The sequence below is a fragment of the Paroedura picta genome, chromosome 12 (assembly GCF_049243985.1).
Source record: "Paroedura picta isolate Pp20150507F chromosome 12, Ppicta_v3.0, whole genome shotgun sequence".
In the NCBI taxonomy this organism is placed as follows: Eukaryota; Metazoa; Chordata; class Lepidosauria; order Squamata; family Gekkonidae; genus Paroedura; species Paroedura picta.
In genome coordinates this window covers 18607329-18625470 of record NC_135380.1, presented here as the reverse complement: position 1 = coordinate 18625470, position 18142 = coordinate 18607329, and the positions used below count along the sequence as shown (strand labels likewise).

The following is an 18142-nucleotide window of genomic DNA, read 5'->3' as shown; positions in this document are numbered from 1 at the left end:
ATCCTACAGGGGCATCAGAGAACTGTAGTTAGCATATTTAGATCCGGAACTTCCTGATACTTTAAAAATAATCTCCCTGTATCCTGATTGGATCAGTCGGAGACTTTCTGGTCTTTTGAGCACACTTCCTCCCTGTTTGCATTCAGATGTGGAGAGAGGTGGTTATAAACCTAACAAATGATAATATTAATTAATAATAAATAGGAACAGTTAGTCCAGGGATTCTGGGGAACCCTGGAGTTATATGAGATCTCCCAGGTGTTGCACAGCCTTTCTCAGAAGTCCGGACGGCTGCTGATAACACCAAACATCACTGGAGCCCTTTTCCCATGTTGCTCTACAGGCCTGGTCTCTTTCTCCACAATGGAAATGGTAAATAATTGATTGATTGGCTGGCTTCTGCATCTTACTTCTGTGCCCACATTTCTGGAAGGGCATGTCACCATTTCCAGGCCTCAATAAAGCCTAAAAAATATTTTGGGGTCTTTCTTCATAGTCAAGAGGTTGAAAAAGGCTGAGTTAGTCAATTAAGACTGTTGGGACTCTTTCTCTCTTGTCTCTCTCTTTACAAAGTTGTTTCAATTCTCGGCAAAGCTATTTATTCTTTAAACAGCATATTTAAGTTCTGCATATTTAAATATTTAAACACATGGCGGGGCATTTCCCATAATGCTAATGGCTAGGAATCTCAGCGTCTCACAAAGGAAAATTGAAGATGGGGGTGGAGAACAAGAAAAGATGGGCAGGTGAATGAATTGGTGGGGGAGAGTCTAAAAGGGAGAGACACAGGTAAAAATATGTTGTTTGAGTAAGGGAAGAGAAGGAAAAGGAAGAGGCTGCATATACTGTCAATGGCAGACAGAGAAGAACAGAAAAAGGGAGAGTGGTAATATGAAAATGTGGGCTCCTATTAGCCTTTGTGAAGGAAAAAAGTGCCACTTCTCTTTTAACATTCTAACAGGTGAAATCACCATGGAATATCTTTCAGGGTAATACAGGGCCTACAAAAGAGGGGTGGTGGAAAAGATGGAGCTTTGTGCACTATTCATGTAACCAGCCATAAAGAAACATATTTAAAGAGGGGGGGGTGCAGAGAGAAGTGAGAAAGCCAACACAATTGCCAAGGAGTTAGGAAAAAACGGTGCGAAAAAAAGGGAAAACCTTTGGATGATCTCTCAAAGGATATTTCAACTCTTTCCCCTGAAACTCTCTGTCCTGTTCTGCACACATTAGATAATGCACTTTCAATGCACTTTAGAAGTAGATTTTCCTGTTCCGCACAGGAAAATCCAGCTGCTCAAACACATTGAAAGTGCATTATCCTCTCTCTCTCTCTCTCTCTCTCTCTCTCCTTGCACTGAAAACATTGCCCTATGAAATATTCAGGGTTTTTATCTGCTTCAAGTTGAAAAAGTGATGGAACTGTGTGCTCATGGCTGATTTTAGACAAATGTCCAGTTGCTGGCATACCTCCTCCAGTCATCTTGTTTACAAATGATAAACCATGTCAGGCGCTGACACTTTTGTTCCAATGTCTGTTTGAAATCTGCAAATAAACAGCACATCTGAAAGTTGCATCATCCAGGTCCTCTAAGGTTTTCTACATTCAGAACTGCTATTCGAGTCTCCTAAGGTTTCCTATGTGCAAAGATTGGAGGCAAAGCAGGCTCTTATCTGACTCACATGCATTGATTTAACTATATATAGATCTGCCAGATAATAACTACTTAGCATTTCTATAGTACTTTCAAGTGAGGTTAACTTTTCATATGTAATTCTAGCAAAGGAACAGTAAGGTGAGGGTTGGACCCAGCTAGAGTCAGGCCACATAATCCCCAGCATAAACTTTCCGAATGGTCAAGGGGTCTTCTTTGTCATCAACAGAAAAGCTTCTTGAATCTAACGCCTCATCAGTATTACAACAAAAAAAATCAATTAGATGGTGGGAGAGCCACCATGATCCAATCTTCCATTATGGGATTTTAGAAAACAGTAGTTTTATGGGGGGTTTAATCTGGATCAAAAAGAGCCTCTTGTGGCGCAGAGTGGTAAGGCAGCCGTCTGAAAGCTTTGCACATAAGGCTGGGAGTTCAATCCCAGCAGCCGGCTCAAGGTTGACTCAGCCTTCCATCCTTCCGAGGTCGGTAAAATGAGTACCCAGCTTGCTGGGGGGTAAAACGGTAATGACTGGGGAAGGCACTGGCAAACCACCCCGTATTGAGTCTGCCATGAAAACGCTAGAGGGCGTCACCCCAAGGGTCAGACATGACTCGGTGCTTGCACAGGGGATACCTTTACCTTTACCTTTAATCTGGATCAAAACTATGATGTAGGGGGAGAGAGTAGTTAACCCTCTCCTTTGCAGTATAACTGATTGACTCCATTCTCTCAAGCCCTTGACATAGAGAAAAAATAAAGGAAAAGAGAGAGTCTCTGATTTCCTTCTAATTATTTTGATTGGTTAAACTACTTTCCCTGCACTAAGTTTATTTATTTAGGATATTTCTATGCTTCCCCTTCAGAGTTCTGCTGGAGGCAGCTTACCATTACAACCATGTAACAATGTAAAAACAAGCCATTAACAGCTGTCTAATGCTCATTCCAAGCAGGGACCCCAGTACAGTGGCTATTTCCTTTTTAAAATACTGGGAACACTAGAAAACAGCCTCCAAGAGTCTCTCTGGCTAGCTTACCTTTCGGAGGTGGGCCAGCACAGTGGGCTGACTTGTCCACCCACTGGCAGAAGGATGGGGGAGGAGGCTGGGATCAGGGCAGACCCACCATTGCCATCCATGGGAGAGTGTACATTCCCTATTGGGGGCCTAGGTCCATGGATGGCCAATCAGATAGGGAGTGACCATTCCTCACGCATGTGCCTTTTATTATATTGGGGAAAGATGAAGTGGATAAAATGATTACTATTAAAAGGGGGTTATTATTAAAGTGGGAGAAGGAGGGATCACCCAGAACGAGTTAAATGGCTGTCAGCCATTTAACCCATCCTTTTTGCTTTGAACTGGGAGAGAAAGTGATGGGTTGAATGTTAGGTTTAGATGGCTGGCAGCCATTTCACTGGTCTGTTTCCCTTCTCTTGGAAGGAGGGGAAAACAAAACTACCTGGTGGAATGGCTCATTTCAGCCTAACAGCAGGACAGGTATGCCCATCAGTTGTTAAGCTGGAATGGCTGGGAGCCATTTAAATCTAACAGGTGGACCACGCTACTCAGCCATTAGTTTTAAATGGTCTGAAAAGACCGGACAAAAGTTTGGTTCAGGGGCTCTACACTGGGCCAGGTTTGTGCTGAGTTTTAGCTCATGAACCAGTTCATGCCCATACCTAAAAAAATGGTGTTGCCAGGTGACATGATGACCCAGGGTGCCACGTTGAGAATCTCTGGGATCTACAGAACAAAAAAGCATGATCATGCTATGTTAGCACCAGCAGCATTACAAATAGTTTCTCACAAGGTCATTCCGTAAGACATTTTTTTTTCTGATTCTACAAGTTCATCATGTACCTTGGCCCATATTCCTCTCTGTCTGGCTACATTAAACCCCTGACTCTTGGTAGTGGTTTTCATTCCTTAAAATCCTCTCTCATCCTAAAAAAATGACATGCTAAAAATGACTTGCCCTACTTCTGTTTAGAAAAAAAATAGTTCAATTAGTAGAATCAGCTAGACGCAAACATTCAGAAATGAATGATTGCACCATCTTAGTCCTGAATTGCAGTTGGCTCTTTCTCATTACTCCCACATCCCTTAATGAAGCCACTGCAATAACAGACATTAAAATAGACATTGAGTTTTTGTTCTGCAAATTTATGAGCCCTTTTATAAGCATTGGTTCACGCATGCATCTTCCTCATTCAATGGCTGGAGCACTGAACAGCGGAATTGTACGCGCAAATTAGCTGATCAATATTCAAGCACCACAGCAAGAGCTTTCAAGTTATCTCCAATTACTTTTCAGCAGAGGCAGTTCACAAGTACAGAGGAAAAATCACATGTTGCGTAATGGAGTAAAGCAACAAGGTACCCATACATAAAGTAACAGTCATCCTTGTCTTTAATCAGTCGCCATCACTGTAATACAGACGTCAACTCCAAAACAATGGAGACCATCTCGCCAAAGTGAAGCACTGAATTACATGAGTGGAACTCTAATTTTAAATCTACACCAATGAAATCATTGGGACTGACATGTACAGTGGTCAGACTACACACAGCTCAAATTTACCTACAATCTAATGTTCTAAAGCTCCCACTTAAACAGTACATAACCCAAGATTCAGACCTTATCATGAACAACATCTACAAAACTAGAGAACTGCGGGTATTCAAGCTGCTAACATTTCTCTAAGAAGCTCAGGGCAGGGGATATGGTGCTCTCCTTCACCTTTTACCCTGAACATAAATTGGACATCTTTTGGGAACTCCAAAGCTTGCTACAGTTCACCCTAGCATGAAAAAGAGGTAAAGGAAGTTACTAACTCCTTAAAGTAAAAAGTACTCTGACTACAACTGCTGAGATCAACATGGATACAGGGCCTGCTTTGCACTTGTATGATAAGCCTTTCAGCCTTTCTAGGTCATTTGCAAACTCCAGCTTTCTAGATTATTATACTTTGGAGCCCCTGGAATTTCATTTTTATATAAGCATGATCAGAACATAATAGAAGAAATTGTACAATTCATTCCACATGCACATGTGGGCTTTGGGCTAATGTTTGTGTATGTGACTTTTTGAGACGTGGCAGGATAAAAGTTGGAAACATACATAAACACACATACACACGCACATATGGAATTTTAGTCTATCCTTTCCTCAAAGAGCTCTGGGTAATGAACATAGTTCTCTCATTCCTATTTAATCCTCCTCTAAACTACACATTTAGAAATCCTCTCATTAAATCTCAATTAAGGAGGAGGAAGTTTGAAAGAGGAGGAGGAACCTGCAAGAGAGAGGAAGTTTGAAAGAAGAAATGGAATGTGGGAAAATCCATCCACCCCTTAACAATGTTAATACATGAAAAGTTCTGAAATGAGACCGCTCTCATTTCAAAGGATATTCATTCTTTTAGGATATTTCTCTTCAGAGTTCTGTTCTGGATATGGGGAAAAAAGCATATCAAAATAAAGATAAAACTATGTGTATGTGTTAAGTGCTGTCAAGATGCTTCCAACTTATGGAATTAATGACCTCCAAAACATCCTATTATTAACAGCCTTGCTGATAGCCATGGCTTCTTTTATTGAGTCAATCCACCTCATGTTGGGTCTTCTGCTTCTCCTGTTGCCTTCAACTTTTCCTAGCATTATTGCCCGTTGAGTCTTACTTTCTTATAATATGCCCAAGGCACAACAGCCTCAGTCTCATCATTGTAGCTTCTAGGGAGAGATCAAACTGAACAAACAACGTATGGCATTGGTATTGGAATCTGAAATCCCAGTTTAGTGTTCTAGAATCTGAAATGACTGGAACCATAAATACCCGTGATAACTGGGAAAACAAACTATTTTACTTGGGCCTATTCCATTCTTGCAACTGGCTCCGGTGAGTATTTTGCCAGTCTGCTCGTCCTCTTCCTCTTTGCTCTTCTTATCGTCATTATGCTATTCCTAAGCCATAAGAAAATGTCCTCTGAAGTGTGCATTCCATTGGTCTACCTACAGGACAACGTGCAAAGACATCCTATTTGGAATATTTGTGATACAGCCTATGTGGACAGAAGTCAACTGGAAAATTTAATCAAGTGACTGATACGTCTATAAATAATGAACCATGCTGACCTTGTTTTTTCCAACAAGGTCTATCGAGCTATTCTGTCAAATCCCTATGGGGTTAAAAGGATTCAGAGGATGTGAGCTGTAATGTCATTAGCAAACAGAAGCTAAAAGACATACAAAACATCCAGGCTACAGCTCAGGTTGTCAAACTCCAGTCCATCACCAATGTATGTTGGCTACACAGACAAGATTAATTTCTAGTTGCTTACAGGTTATTTTCTGATAATGGGGGAGAATCCTATATATCATATATGGGATTCTCCCCCATTATCAGAAAATAATACTAGTGGCTGATCTTTAGTGAACCTGTTGCTGGCCATTGCAAGGTATTCCTTAAATTTCCCCAATAATTAGTTCTTTGTTGTCAGAAAGATGGAATATATATATAATCAACATTGTCATAAATCTCACTGGAAACCCTTGATATAACTGAGATGCAGCCAGGCACATAGACACATGTGCAGGATTCCAGAGGCAGCATTTTTAGAGACAGACATGAAGCGCAAAGTATACCAAAGTATCTCCATTCTGGCCTATTCCCATGGAAACTTGGGAATCTTAGCTCTTTTATGGCTGTGGTTCTCTTAGTGAACCTTTCCGGCATTTCCAAGTCTTTCCATGGCAGAAGCCGGGAGACCTATGCTTTTAAAAAACATGTTATGCTGTACTTAGATAGTGCTCTGGGTCTAGATGGTACCTGGTTTCAAATCTCTGAAAAAGAGGACCTGTGAACATGATGTGTATGATTTCCCCATCTGTCTCCTATATACAAGTCAAGAAACAAGAGAAGGGATCTCACAGATCCCACTGATTGGGAGCAAGTGGCAGCCACCTTAGTCCAACTGGCTAGTGAGCACTTGCACTAAGATATGAGGATCCTCAATTCAGCAATGCCATAAACCCCACCCTCCAAAGCATCCATCCCCCCCCCCAGGATAATTGATCTCCTTCATCTGCAGATGTGTTGTAATTCTGGGAAATTCCCAGGTCCCAGCTGGAGGCTGGCAACCCTGTCAGTACTTGAAGGCAAACCACCAGGGAAAACTCTGCAGAGGAAGGTAATGGCAAACCACCTCTGCTTCTGGCTTGTCTCAAAAGTCCTTTGCTGGGGGGGCACTTAAGTTGGCTGTGACTTGAAGGGACTTTAGAGGCACAAAGGCACAGAACCCTACAGCAGTAGTTAGAAATATCGGGGAGAAAACGGAAGGAAGAAAATGTGGGGAAGAAAATTAAAGGCTTGAGTTCCCTAAACATAGTTTCATTGTTATTTCTTTCCTCCAGCAAATGTCTCTGAATTTTAGTTGGGAGATGTCCATGAAGAAATTACCCATCATTAGCCTGGTTTCTAATAAGGTACATTTCCCTGAGTTTGCAACTTTGAATATGGGTTTCTTAATTGTAAAGGGGACAAACAGGCACCAGAAGACTAATGATGTGTTTCTAAAATTACCCAGAAGTCATGGAAAGATGCAAAGCTTGGGTAACTGCCCTTAAAAGGGATCAAAGCAAGGCATGAGGTCAGTTTGAAGATGAGAACAGTTTCAGAAACATTTGCCCAAGGACTGTTCAGCAACCGCTTTCATGCCAGCTCCACTTCTGCCGATGGGGGTGGGATGTTATGTCTTTCTCTAATCCTTTTTGCATTTGTTTCTGACTTCTTGGCAACCAGCATTCCAACATCATAACACCAAGAACACGAACGGCTAGTCTTTCCAAGATTTTTACCTTTTGTGGCATCTCTAACAATCGTTGTCCACAAGCCATTTGTCAAAACATACCGATGATACTAAAGGGAGAAGGAATCCCATGTGATTATGGCTTTCTGAAGTCAACAGGTAAATGATTCCCTGCTGGTCGCTGGTTAGATTTTTTAAAAATGATCATTGAAGGCTATCTTTCAATCTGAAATGGTTAAACAAAAAAAAAATTGCAGATCTTTTATGTTGGTTTGCTGATGAGGAGTAAAACTAATTGAATCAAGTCTATTGGGATGTTCTTATGCACATCCTTTTGAAACACTTATGCTCTTATGTTCTTATGCACACCCTTTGAAACACTGAAATGAGCAGGAGCGCTGGCTCTCATTCATTCCAATGGGTCTCGCGGTGAAGAACATCCCATGAGTTGGATCCAATTAATTTTACTCCCATTCATTGCTTGCTCAGGTTACCATCCTGTAGACTAAATAAAAGAGTAATTCCCTATTAATTCTGTGCTGTGGAATCCAGTAGGGTTAATTGCACTACTATTTTGATTAAACTTGTGCGTAAGAGAAGTTTCGAGAATATCTTCAGTTTTCCTCATTTTTATATAGAAAAAATGAAAACCTTTGGGGCGAAAACCTTCATATTTGGTAGCATCAGCCTTGCTCCTAGAGATGTTTAAGTCATACTCAGTTGAAGAAGCTGAAATGAACAGAAAAGCCATTGCGAAAGAATATTCTAGGGATGCCAAACAATGAAATATTAATCAAAACATAGTAAATTATCCAGAAAATAGCTATGTTGTCTCCTGGTTGAACTAAACCTCTCACTAAAGAATTGCACTTAGTGATAAATACTGTCCATTTTATCACATTCTGTGTAGTGAAATTGGATGAGGGCAAATAATTAACAGAGGAGTCAACAGGGCTTGGCAATTCCCTCCCAAAAAGTAAGACAAAGAACAACCCTTTTAACCACTAGTTGAAATTAATTGGGTTTGACCACTGGAGACTAGCCTTATTCAATCATTCTTGGTGTTTTGTTCAGTAACTTTTAAAAGAGTTCTGTCCTCTCTCTCCTTTACTCCTACGGCTCACACCTAATGACTGGAGTTTGCTGGCAATTCAAATGCTGTCACTAGTCTGAACAAGAACTTAATCTAATATCCAAGATTTACAAACTATTTTTCATTCAGAATGTTCCCTAAATAGGAGAAAAGATTGTGCATCGGCCTTGGCCAATGGTTGGCTTTGTGGAAATATGTATTTGGTTTTGATAGGGCTTATCATTAGTATTAAAAGTCATTATTTGATACCTCCCATGTCAGCAATTATAAGAAGAAGAACAGTTTGAAATGCTTATTCAACACGTCTGTGTTCCCAAGAAAAGCCAAAATTAGACCTGCCCATCTCCAGTTTTTATACTCTAGTGTTTTGTTCAATGCGTTTCAATACAGTTTCCTTTGACACCAAATGTCAGAAACATTCCTAGCTGCATTAGCATTTCTCCGTTAAGCTGTGTGCTAGGTATCTGGAACCTATTTACCTATCAGTATTTGGAACTACAAGAGCCTCCTGTGGCGCAGGGTGGTAAGGCAGCAGACATGCAGTCTGAAGCTCTGCCCATGAGGCTGGGAGTTCAATCCCAGCAGCCAACTCAAGGTTGACTCAGCCTTCCATCCTTCCGAGGTTGGTAAAATGAGTACTCAGCTTGCTTGCTGGGGGGTAAACGGTAATGACTGGGGAAGGCACTGGCAAACCACCCCGTATTGAGTCTGCCATGAAAACGCTGTAGGGTGTCACCCCAAGGGTCAGACATGACTCGATGCTTGCATAGGGGACACCTAAAGGTTTCCTTTACCTATTTGGAACTACAAAGAGGTATCCTCTGAAGGATTTACTGACAATGACTAGCACCTCTGATTCAAATTCTGCAGACATGCGAGCGGGATATCTCTGAACATCTAAATATATATTCAAAAGAAACGTTTCCCAAAGTTATCAGAGTCTGCTCTTAAATAGATGTGCCTTGAATAAATGAGAAGTCAAACAGAATTTGTTCAGAAGCAAGGGACCGTGAAGCCACTTGGGGAAAGGAGAAAGCCACCATATCCATCAGCCTTGACGTTACACACAGCCGTAGACCCAGTCCACTGACCCATGAACGTAGCAACAGATCCTGCGGTGGGTTAAGGGGCAAACTCAGTGGATGTTTATTTTCTCCCCTATCCCACTTGCTAATAAACTTGCTAGAGAGACAGAGAGAGAGCGAGAAAGAGGGAGAGAGCAATTACAACAAAGTTAGTTCAGCTTGGAAAAAGAAGAAGAATTGGTTTTTATATCTTGCTTTTCACTACCCGAGGGAGTCTCAGAGTGGTTTACAATTACCTGCCCTTCCTCTCCTCTGTGAGGTTGGTGGGGCTAAGAGAACTCTGAACAAAACTGTTCTGTGCGAACAGCTCTAACAGAACTGTGACAAGCCCAAGGCCACCCAGCTGGCTGCATGTGGAGGAGTGGGGAATCAAACCCGGCTCTCCAGATTAGAGGCTACATCAGATTGACCACTATACCAAGTTCACTGGTTCACATACCTATGTTTATAGTTTGGCATCTGAAGTATCCAGTGCACCCAGCATATGCCAGGCATCACAAATTGAATATCTTCACCTTACATCAATGCAGTGAATTTCAATAGATACCATTCACACATTCCTGTACAAATCCTTGTTTAGCCATCCTGGTGATAGCCATACATGTTTTAAATGGTCTTAAAATTAAGTTATACCTAAATAATGTGTTTGAGAACAATATAATGTATAGAATATACGCTGCTCTTATATACTCAAACACTGAGTACTATACCCATGCAAATGTAGACAGGATCACAGTCCTGGGCCCATTCTGCACACATAGGATAATGCACTTTCAATGTGCTTTGGCAGCTAGATTTTCCTGTGCAGAACAGGAAAATCTACTTCTAAAGAGCATTGAAAGTGCATTATCTATTGTGTGCAGAATAGGCGCTAGTCTTTTGACGAACTGCAAGGAAGCCATTTAAATCTTAAACGGTCATTATTACATTTCATTTATGATCCAGAAACAACTGGTATCAATGGAAAACATCAGCCAACTTGACATTATCAAGAAGCTTCACTTCTGTGTAAACACCAGTACCTGCCTCATTTGCATAAGTTTAACACGACAAACATTTGAAAACCAGAAAATCTAGCTTAAATTGATGATTCCCACTGTTTCACTTTGACTGCTATTTAGATAGTAAGCAGGCTGCAGTCAACAGGTTGCAGCCTGGCCCTGAGTAAACCTACAGGTTTACTCAGAAGTAAGTGCCACCGTGGTTCCTTGGTTACATATAGAATTATATCTTTTGCTCTGAAAGTTGAACTGGATATGATGGAGGCAGCCATTCGTGTCTAATTTGGGATCAATTCTCAAACAAGGGGTGAATACAAAATGTTTTCATCACATGGGGTACACAGAGGAGGTTGGGTGTTCCTCTTGCTGTTGGTTAACCAAAGTCCTTCAAGATCAGAAGGGATGGGAATACCAAGTTAGATTGAGAAAGCTACCTGGGGCTAATGACTACAGGGGAGTAGGGTGGACAGAGGAGCGGAGACAGAGGAGGGCTTAGATCCTCTTGTGAGCTCCTTCTGTCAAAATCAGGCCATCATCCGGCTGCTGATGGAAGCAGACACATGGCTAAACAAACATCACTGCCACCTTCACATTCAGTTTGTTCAGTGAGTAGTTCTCTGTCTCATCCAGGAGTTAGTAAAGAGTGCTGACCAATGCTATCAGTCACATCCTGTTTACGTCAGTGCAAAATCCCATCCAGATACTTAGATTCCTCATATACGCACCATAGCAACACAACCCCACCCCCCATAGCTGTCCGGTGCCATGGCTTTACTTACCGATGGGCATGATTAAAAAGAAAGGAAGCCAGCAGAGTATGAAGCATCCCACAACTATCCCCAGGGTCTTGGCTGCTTTCTTCTCTCTGGAGAACTTCAAGAGCCTGACGGAGAAGTGGGATTTGTGCTTCGCGCTGGGGGTAGATCTGCTGGAGTCCGTGGTGTTCTTGCGATGGATGCGGAGAGTCACTTCCTCTGAATGGGACTTCTCAGTTTTCAGGCCACAAGAAAGTCCTTTGCTTTCCCTTTTGGCCACCACGTACACCCGGCAGTACATCACCAGTATGATGATCAGGGGGAGGTAGAACGAGCCAAGAGCGGAGAACAACACGTAACCGGGATCAGTGTTGATCAGACAGATTTTTTCATCGTCTGGAGCTGGTTGCTTCCATCCAAAGAGGGGCCCTATGGAGATCACAAGAGAGAGGGCCCAAACAGACAGTAGGGCAAGGAGACCCCTCTTCTCAGTCACAATGGCCGGATACCTTAGTGGGTAGCTCACCCCAATGTATCGGTCTATCGAGATGACACAAAGACTCATGATAGAAGCCGTACAGCACAGAACATCGACAGCTGCCCAGATGTTGCAGAAGATTCTTCCAAACACCCAGTAGCCCAATATCTCAAAAATAGCAGAGAAAGGGAGAACAGTCGAAGTCAAGAGGAGATCAGCCACTGCCAAGTTGATAATGCAGTAATGAGTCACACTCTGCAGATGTCTATGGCAGGCTACGGAAAGGATAACCAGAATGTTGCCCAGGACTCCAAAAATGATCAGCCCCCCCAAGATGACCCCCAGAAATATGGCCTTAGAAATGTCCACTGGATCCACAGTCTGGGTACAGTTTAGGCAGTCGGATGAGTTCCCAGAGGTCAAGCCCATTTTTGATGCTGGTTAATGATCATCCAATGTTTGTGCTTCACTCTGTCCTCTTCTGGAAAGAGCCAAACTCAAACGTTTGCTAATGTCGCGAGAAATCTTATTCCTGCATTGCTGACAAAAAGCAAAATGAGAACCTGAGTCCAGCTGTCTAAATGCAGATTCAAGAAGGAGGCTCTAGACTGAAGAATACGTCTGAAAATCCACGCTTCTTCCATGGCATGATTGGCGACTGTTCCATTTATAGACCCATGTCCTCTTTGATGTTCTCCAGACTGTGCTGGGTGCTTGATGCAACAGTGTTAAATAGTGAAGCAGAGATTTATTTCTTCGTTTCGGCTGGGTTTTTAAAGAAATAGCCATAAAGCCATACAATGACATCTGCAAATATGCAAGGGGAACGGTCTGAGTTTGTAGAAAGGCTATCAGAGTCATCCAAAGTATGCTTACTTATTTTTTTTTTCTCATGGAGAAGATGGTATATGATTGACACAAGTATATTCCTTGCTCCTCTTCATTTGGGGCCTGTTACTGTTTGGACCCAATCTCTCATTCACAAATAGAAGACCAGGAGTCTGCATGGATATTACTTCATTCAGCTGAGCATCTCACACAGTCATCTGTAACATGTTTCATGATCTTGAAATATGGAACAAGGAGCCGTGAGAACTTCGGTGGTGTGCCAGCTGGCCCCAGGACGTGAGCTTACTAACAATAGGCTCAAAAGGGACTAGGGCTTACGTTGAGGAAGGTAACTCTCCATCGATGCTCTCTCCTAAAGATGACAAACAGACAGTTCAAAACTATATGAAGCTGCATCTTTCGGAAAGCAAAGATTTTTTGAAATATTTACAATATTCGCTGTTGATTTCTGGAGCCCTGTTCACATAATAGATCCTGTCTGGTTTGGTTTTTTTTTTTGGTCCATGAAAGTCTGTGCTTTTTGACTGACAAACTGCCTGAACCCTAGACAATGTCGGTGATTCTGGTTAATTGTTTTTCTGCTCTCTGCCCTTCAGGGTCAGCATGAAAAGAGCAGTGTTGCATATTTTAGAATCCCCCCCACCCTTTGTGTCTGCCTGCTCAGTCTACAGAAGACAGAAGAATCAGTGATTATCAGCTAAAAACAAATCTATGAATATTTGCACTCATGGAGCTTACTGGGGTTTGCAATACAAGACCTGGCATGTGCAAATTGGCAACATTGGTCTTAAATTCAAAAAGAGACTGAGAGGTGATTTAAAACTGTGGTCTAGTATTCAGGGTTTCTCTTGCCATGCATTAGTATTTGCTGTACAACCTACATGTGGCCTTTCTCTAGGCAAGCATCTTGCACCCACGTTCCACACCCTTGAGGTAACTGAGCTCACACGAAAAACACCATCAACATGTGCGGTTGGACTTGTCTCGGAATTGGGGAACCCCAATTAGTTCTTGTGTATCAGAAAGGGAAAATGCTTCAGGATATACCCAGCAATGGAGAGATGGAAGGTTTATCAGCAAAAAAAATTCAGGTAGGCTAAACAAGTGATTTGTGACACATACCACCCCCCCCCCCCCCCGCCATAACTGTCACAAAGGCTCAAAACAGATCTTATGCATTTTGTTCCTCTTGTGGAACAAAACAAACAAACAAAAATCATCTCTCCAAAGGGAATGGGAGTTTGTGCATAAGCACAAGCTCAGATTTGGACATTCCGAACAAGACATGGCAGGGGAGAACGTACAGCTCACAGATCTTTTCCTCACACTTGTTGAAAGCATCCAAACCCCCTCCGCATGAGCCCATGCATTCAGGTCACCCAGACTGTTCCAGCATTTATCTATTGTATTTATTGTATTTACTGTATTTATATGCCGCCCTCCCCTGAGGCTCAGGGCATGCAGCATCTCTCTAGCCCTTCACCAGATTCCACTACCTGGGATTTCTCTTTCTTGAGTCGAGGGACTGAACTGGCGGCCACGTGCCCTCGAGCAGCAGCTACGTTTAAGCCCAAACAGCCAGGGATGGGGGGAAGTGTCAACCCAAAAGGCTACAATTCTGGAGGAAGGTGCTGCAGGGAGACGCCAGAAGGCTTCCTATAGGCGGACAGCAATGGAAACATTTTTTAAAAAAATGCGAGCAGGGATTCTAAATGAAATATCGATCCAGGGGCAACCCAGCAACATCGCTTCCTCTAATTAGCAATGACCAGTTTTTCACCACGACACCAATCAAGACACTTGCCTCTTTGGAAGCTACGTCTCAAAACCTCCTAGATTCTCTCTGTTTAGGGTCTCACTGAAACTAGGCTTTCTCTCCCTCAACAGGTGTGAAACCAACCTAGCCAAACTAGGAAGATTGTAGGCTGCTCACCCAATACTGCTGCAGCGGACCCTCATTCTTGCTTATCTTGCATACTTTTGGACCTTGAGTTGAAATCTCACGGGCTGTACCTCCCCAATTCCGTGGACATTTGGACCCAGTGTCGACATTTTTGTGTTTGTGTGTGTTTCCAAGCCCGCGGAAGCCACAACAAACCGGCTCGCTTTCCGAGGACCCCCCTAGACTCCTCGGGAAACCCGCTCCCCCTCTAGACTCCAGCGGGCAGCAAGCTTTCAGATTCCTCCCGGATAGTTTGAACTACAGCCTCAGCTTTCAGCAGAAACCTCTCTGTCCTGTCGCTCTAACCCGGGGTCTGGATGGGGTGGGTTTGAGGCCAGGTTCCAAACGGCGTGATTGGTGGAGGAGAAAATAAGCCAGAGGAAGGGGAGGGGGGGGACAGAAAACGGACCCCATCTCAACATTTTACACCAAGTGGGAATTAGGAATATTAACTTTCCCATTGCTGAGACAGGGACAGAAGCGGGAACGCCTTTCAATAAGCCCACAGATGAATCCGCGCAACATGGATTTAAATTAATCGCACACAAGCACACACGCACCAATAAATTCACAAACCCATTACGTACATTTTGGGACATCTTCTGTTGGTGGCTGCCGCTGGTGCTCGGGGGGGACCAGAGGATCAAGGTGAGAAATTGAGGAGGAAAAGAAACCCCACATGTACAAAGCAACCTACCAGCAAATGGGGAAGAGGGGGGGGGGGAAATCAAGACCCGCCGAAATCCCGCCGGCGTCCTCCGGAGGAGTTCCTCTCTGAGCCGCCGACTCCAGCGGGGAAGCCGCAGAGAGAGCGCCTGTTGCAGGGGACCCGCGAGGGCGACACCCGTCCTCTCTCTGCACCGCACCGGCCACGGATGATGGGACGCTCCGCATCGCCAAGGACCGTCGTCCAACAACCCCCCCCCCCCCAAAAAAAAACTCCCTAAGACTGGGCTGACTCACAACAATTACCCTGATTCGCTCCGTCCCGACGGCCGCGAAGGGCGGGTCGCCAGCGCGTCGACGCCCCCCGCCACCCCCGGGAGCGATCGAGGGGAAGCCGCGACTTTGCCGCGTCCCTTTACCGTAATCTCCCGCCATTACCGTATTGCCGCGGAGCACAGAGGGACGCGCGCCCTAACCCCCGCCCCTCCCCCCCGTCCTCGCGGCCGACTCTTCCGACCACTTCTTTTTTGCGGTCGGGGGTGGAAAGGTGAACAGCCAAACTCCCCGTTAGCCGCACTGACACTTTCATCTGGCAAATGATGTTATAGCAAGAGTGGTTTTTTTTGGAGGGTGGGGTGGGGAGAGGCAATTAGTAGCAGGTTCAAAGCAGGTTCAGCAGAAATTCGGTTTTGAAAATGTGTGTGTGTGTGTGTCTGTGTGTGTGTGTAAACTGATAGCGAAAAGATTCTTTCTAGTTGGAGGAAAAAATACGTGTGGGGCGAAAATGTCAACTGGGGGTACCTGGTCCACAGCCCGATGCCCCCTCCCTCCCATTTTGCTAAGCCCTTGGAAACAGAGCTACACCAGCAGTGCCTTCATACTCGTGGGAGCCTGAGCAAAAGTCCAGGATGGGCCCACAGAATCTCTGCCACCCCTGCCAGGGCTGAGCAAGGGGCTGCTTTCACCTGGTGTGAGGCGGGCAGGAGCACGTCCCCAGCTCTTTGGGCAGGTGCCAGCAATGTCCAGGGCCTGCTTTTCTTCATCCCTCTACTGTGGGGGAGGGGGTTGAGACTGGGAGGTTTCCCCCCCCCAAGCATGGGGCCTGCTGCCCATTGGCTAAGGTTGCCCCAAGTTACATCTTTCCAAATCCATGGCATAGACTCGAACGTGATAGCCAGATCTCCTCAGATCGTGGAAGCTAAGCAAGGTCCATCCTGGTAAGCCCTTGGACAGGAGACCAGCAAGGGAGACCCCCGGGGAGTTGGGAAGTGTACATGGCTCTCCTCCATTATCTCCCTTATTAGTAAGGGGAGGGGTGGGGATTTTCTGCCATCATGTTGGTATTTTTAAAGTCTTAATGGGGGTTTTAATGTAGACCCCATGGGGTTGACGGCACTTCACACATACAAATCCTCATGATGCCGATGGAATTAGAAGGGTGTAGCTCAGTTTAGGATGGCCCTGCATGTGATTCCCATGCCCAAAATAGGGTGTAGCAGTGGATTCCCAAAATAGGTGTTGTGGTTTTATTACCCAATCTGAAACACTGTTTAGGATTTTTTTTTTAAAAAAAAATGCTTTTTAACGTGTGCCATTTCTGTTCCCAAAACAAGAGTTTCATTCCAGCAGAAGGAAAGCTTTCTGCCACCTGGTAACACTCCCACTTCCATCCCTCTGAGCCACTATGGCCCATTATGCACGGCCGCCGAAACGGCGATTTCGGGTCACATGGAAAACGCGGAGGGGGAAGACGCGACGCATACCGGTTATGCACGGGGCGGGGCGGGGCAGGGCGGGGCGCGACGGCGGCAAAACCCAGAGTAACCGATTATGCACGCGCCAATCCGGGCGCCGCTTCTGGTTGCGCCCCGCTCACCCGGAAGCTGCGCTTTCTTCCGCGTTTCACTGACGCGGCTTTTTCGGCGGCATGCACCGAAGCTGCAGCCGGTTGCAGCCGGCTCCGTGCGTTATCCGTGATTTTAGTCGCCGCCATTCCACCCCGAATGTGCGCTAAAACCCCCGTGCATAATGGGTCTCTGCCTGAGCTGGCTGTTGGGTGTGTGAGAGAAAGGCCTCTTCCATCCTGTATTAGGCACTTGGCCAGAGTCATCTCCTGGAAGAAAAAGAAGTCCAACCTATTGGCTTAGGTAGAAAATGTGCTTGGCATGTAGAAGGTTCTGGGTTCAATCCATGGAATTGCCTATTTGGAAGTATCCAGTGGATGGCAACGTGATAGTCCACTGCCTGAATCTCTGGAGAGCCACTGCCAGTCTGAATAGACAATATTGACCTGGTCTGATTCAGTATAAAGCAGCTTCATGTACAGGATGAATGGGATGCGATTTACCGACTGTTGTTATTTACCTCTTACATTGTAAAAAAAAATTCCAACTTTCCATTTCCAGATAATAAGCCTTGATTAAAGGGAAAGGACATTTCCCCTCCAGGCCTGTTGTCAACCTTAACCAGAAATATGGATTCAAAATTGATTTATTAATCTCAGGCTTACTTATAGGTGTATCTAATGTTCCAGTGCCGGCATCCTGGCTTAACCATGGTTTAATCCCTTGTTCTCCAGCAATACCTTCCAGACTGTAGAGAGATGATAATGACCCCGCTGCATTTCAAGGCAAACTAGAATATGACTGCCTATCTATGTGTGGAATCCTGGTTTTACAAACTAGCCATAATGGAAAGAAATCTACGTTGTGTCTGAATCAAGCCTATGTGTCCATGTGCCTGGCAGACCTGGGTTCAGACAAACAGTCCTGCTGCAGCATGGCTTATATTGACCCACAGGCCAGGTTA

At 44.4% G+C, this 18142-nt stretch overlaps 1 protein-coding gene across 7 annotated transcripts in view; it reads right to left on the bottom strand.

Moving 5' to 3' along the window:
- ADRA1A (adrenoceptor alpha 1A) overlaps positions 1 to 15704 on the bottom strand; it is a 34324-nt gene extending 18620 nt beyond the window's left edge. The window contains exons 1-4 of one of the 7 annotated variants that reach the window (XM_077305803.1): positions 15366 to 15704; positions 11424 to 13078; positions 3338 to 3401; positions 1471 to 1546 (exon numbers count right to left, since the gene is read on the bottom strand). In XM_077305803.1, the coding sequence (XP_077161918.1) occupies positions 1489 to 1546; positions 3338 to 3401; positions 11424 to 12306 (1005 nt within the window). In that variant the 5' untranslated portion in view covers positions 12307 to 13078; positions 15366 to 15704 and the 3' untranslated portion in view covers positions 1471 to 1488. Of the gene's footprint in view, positions 1 to 1470; positions 1547 to 3337; positions 3402 to 11423; positions 13079 to 14659; positions 14769 to 15255 lie in introns of those variants that run through there. The other 6 variants (XM_077305804.1, XR_013225856.1, XM_077305802.1 and 3 more) reach the window with 6 other exon arrangements.
- Positions 15705 to 18142: the final 2438 nt, after the last annotated feature.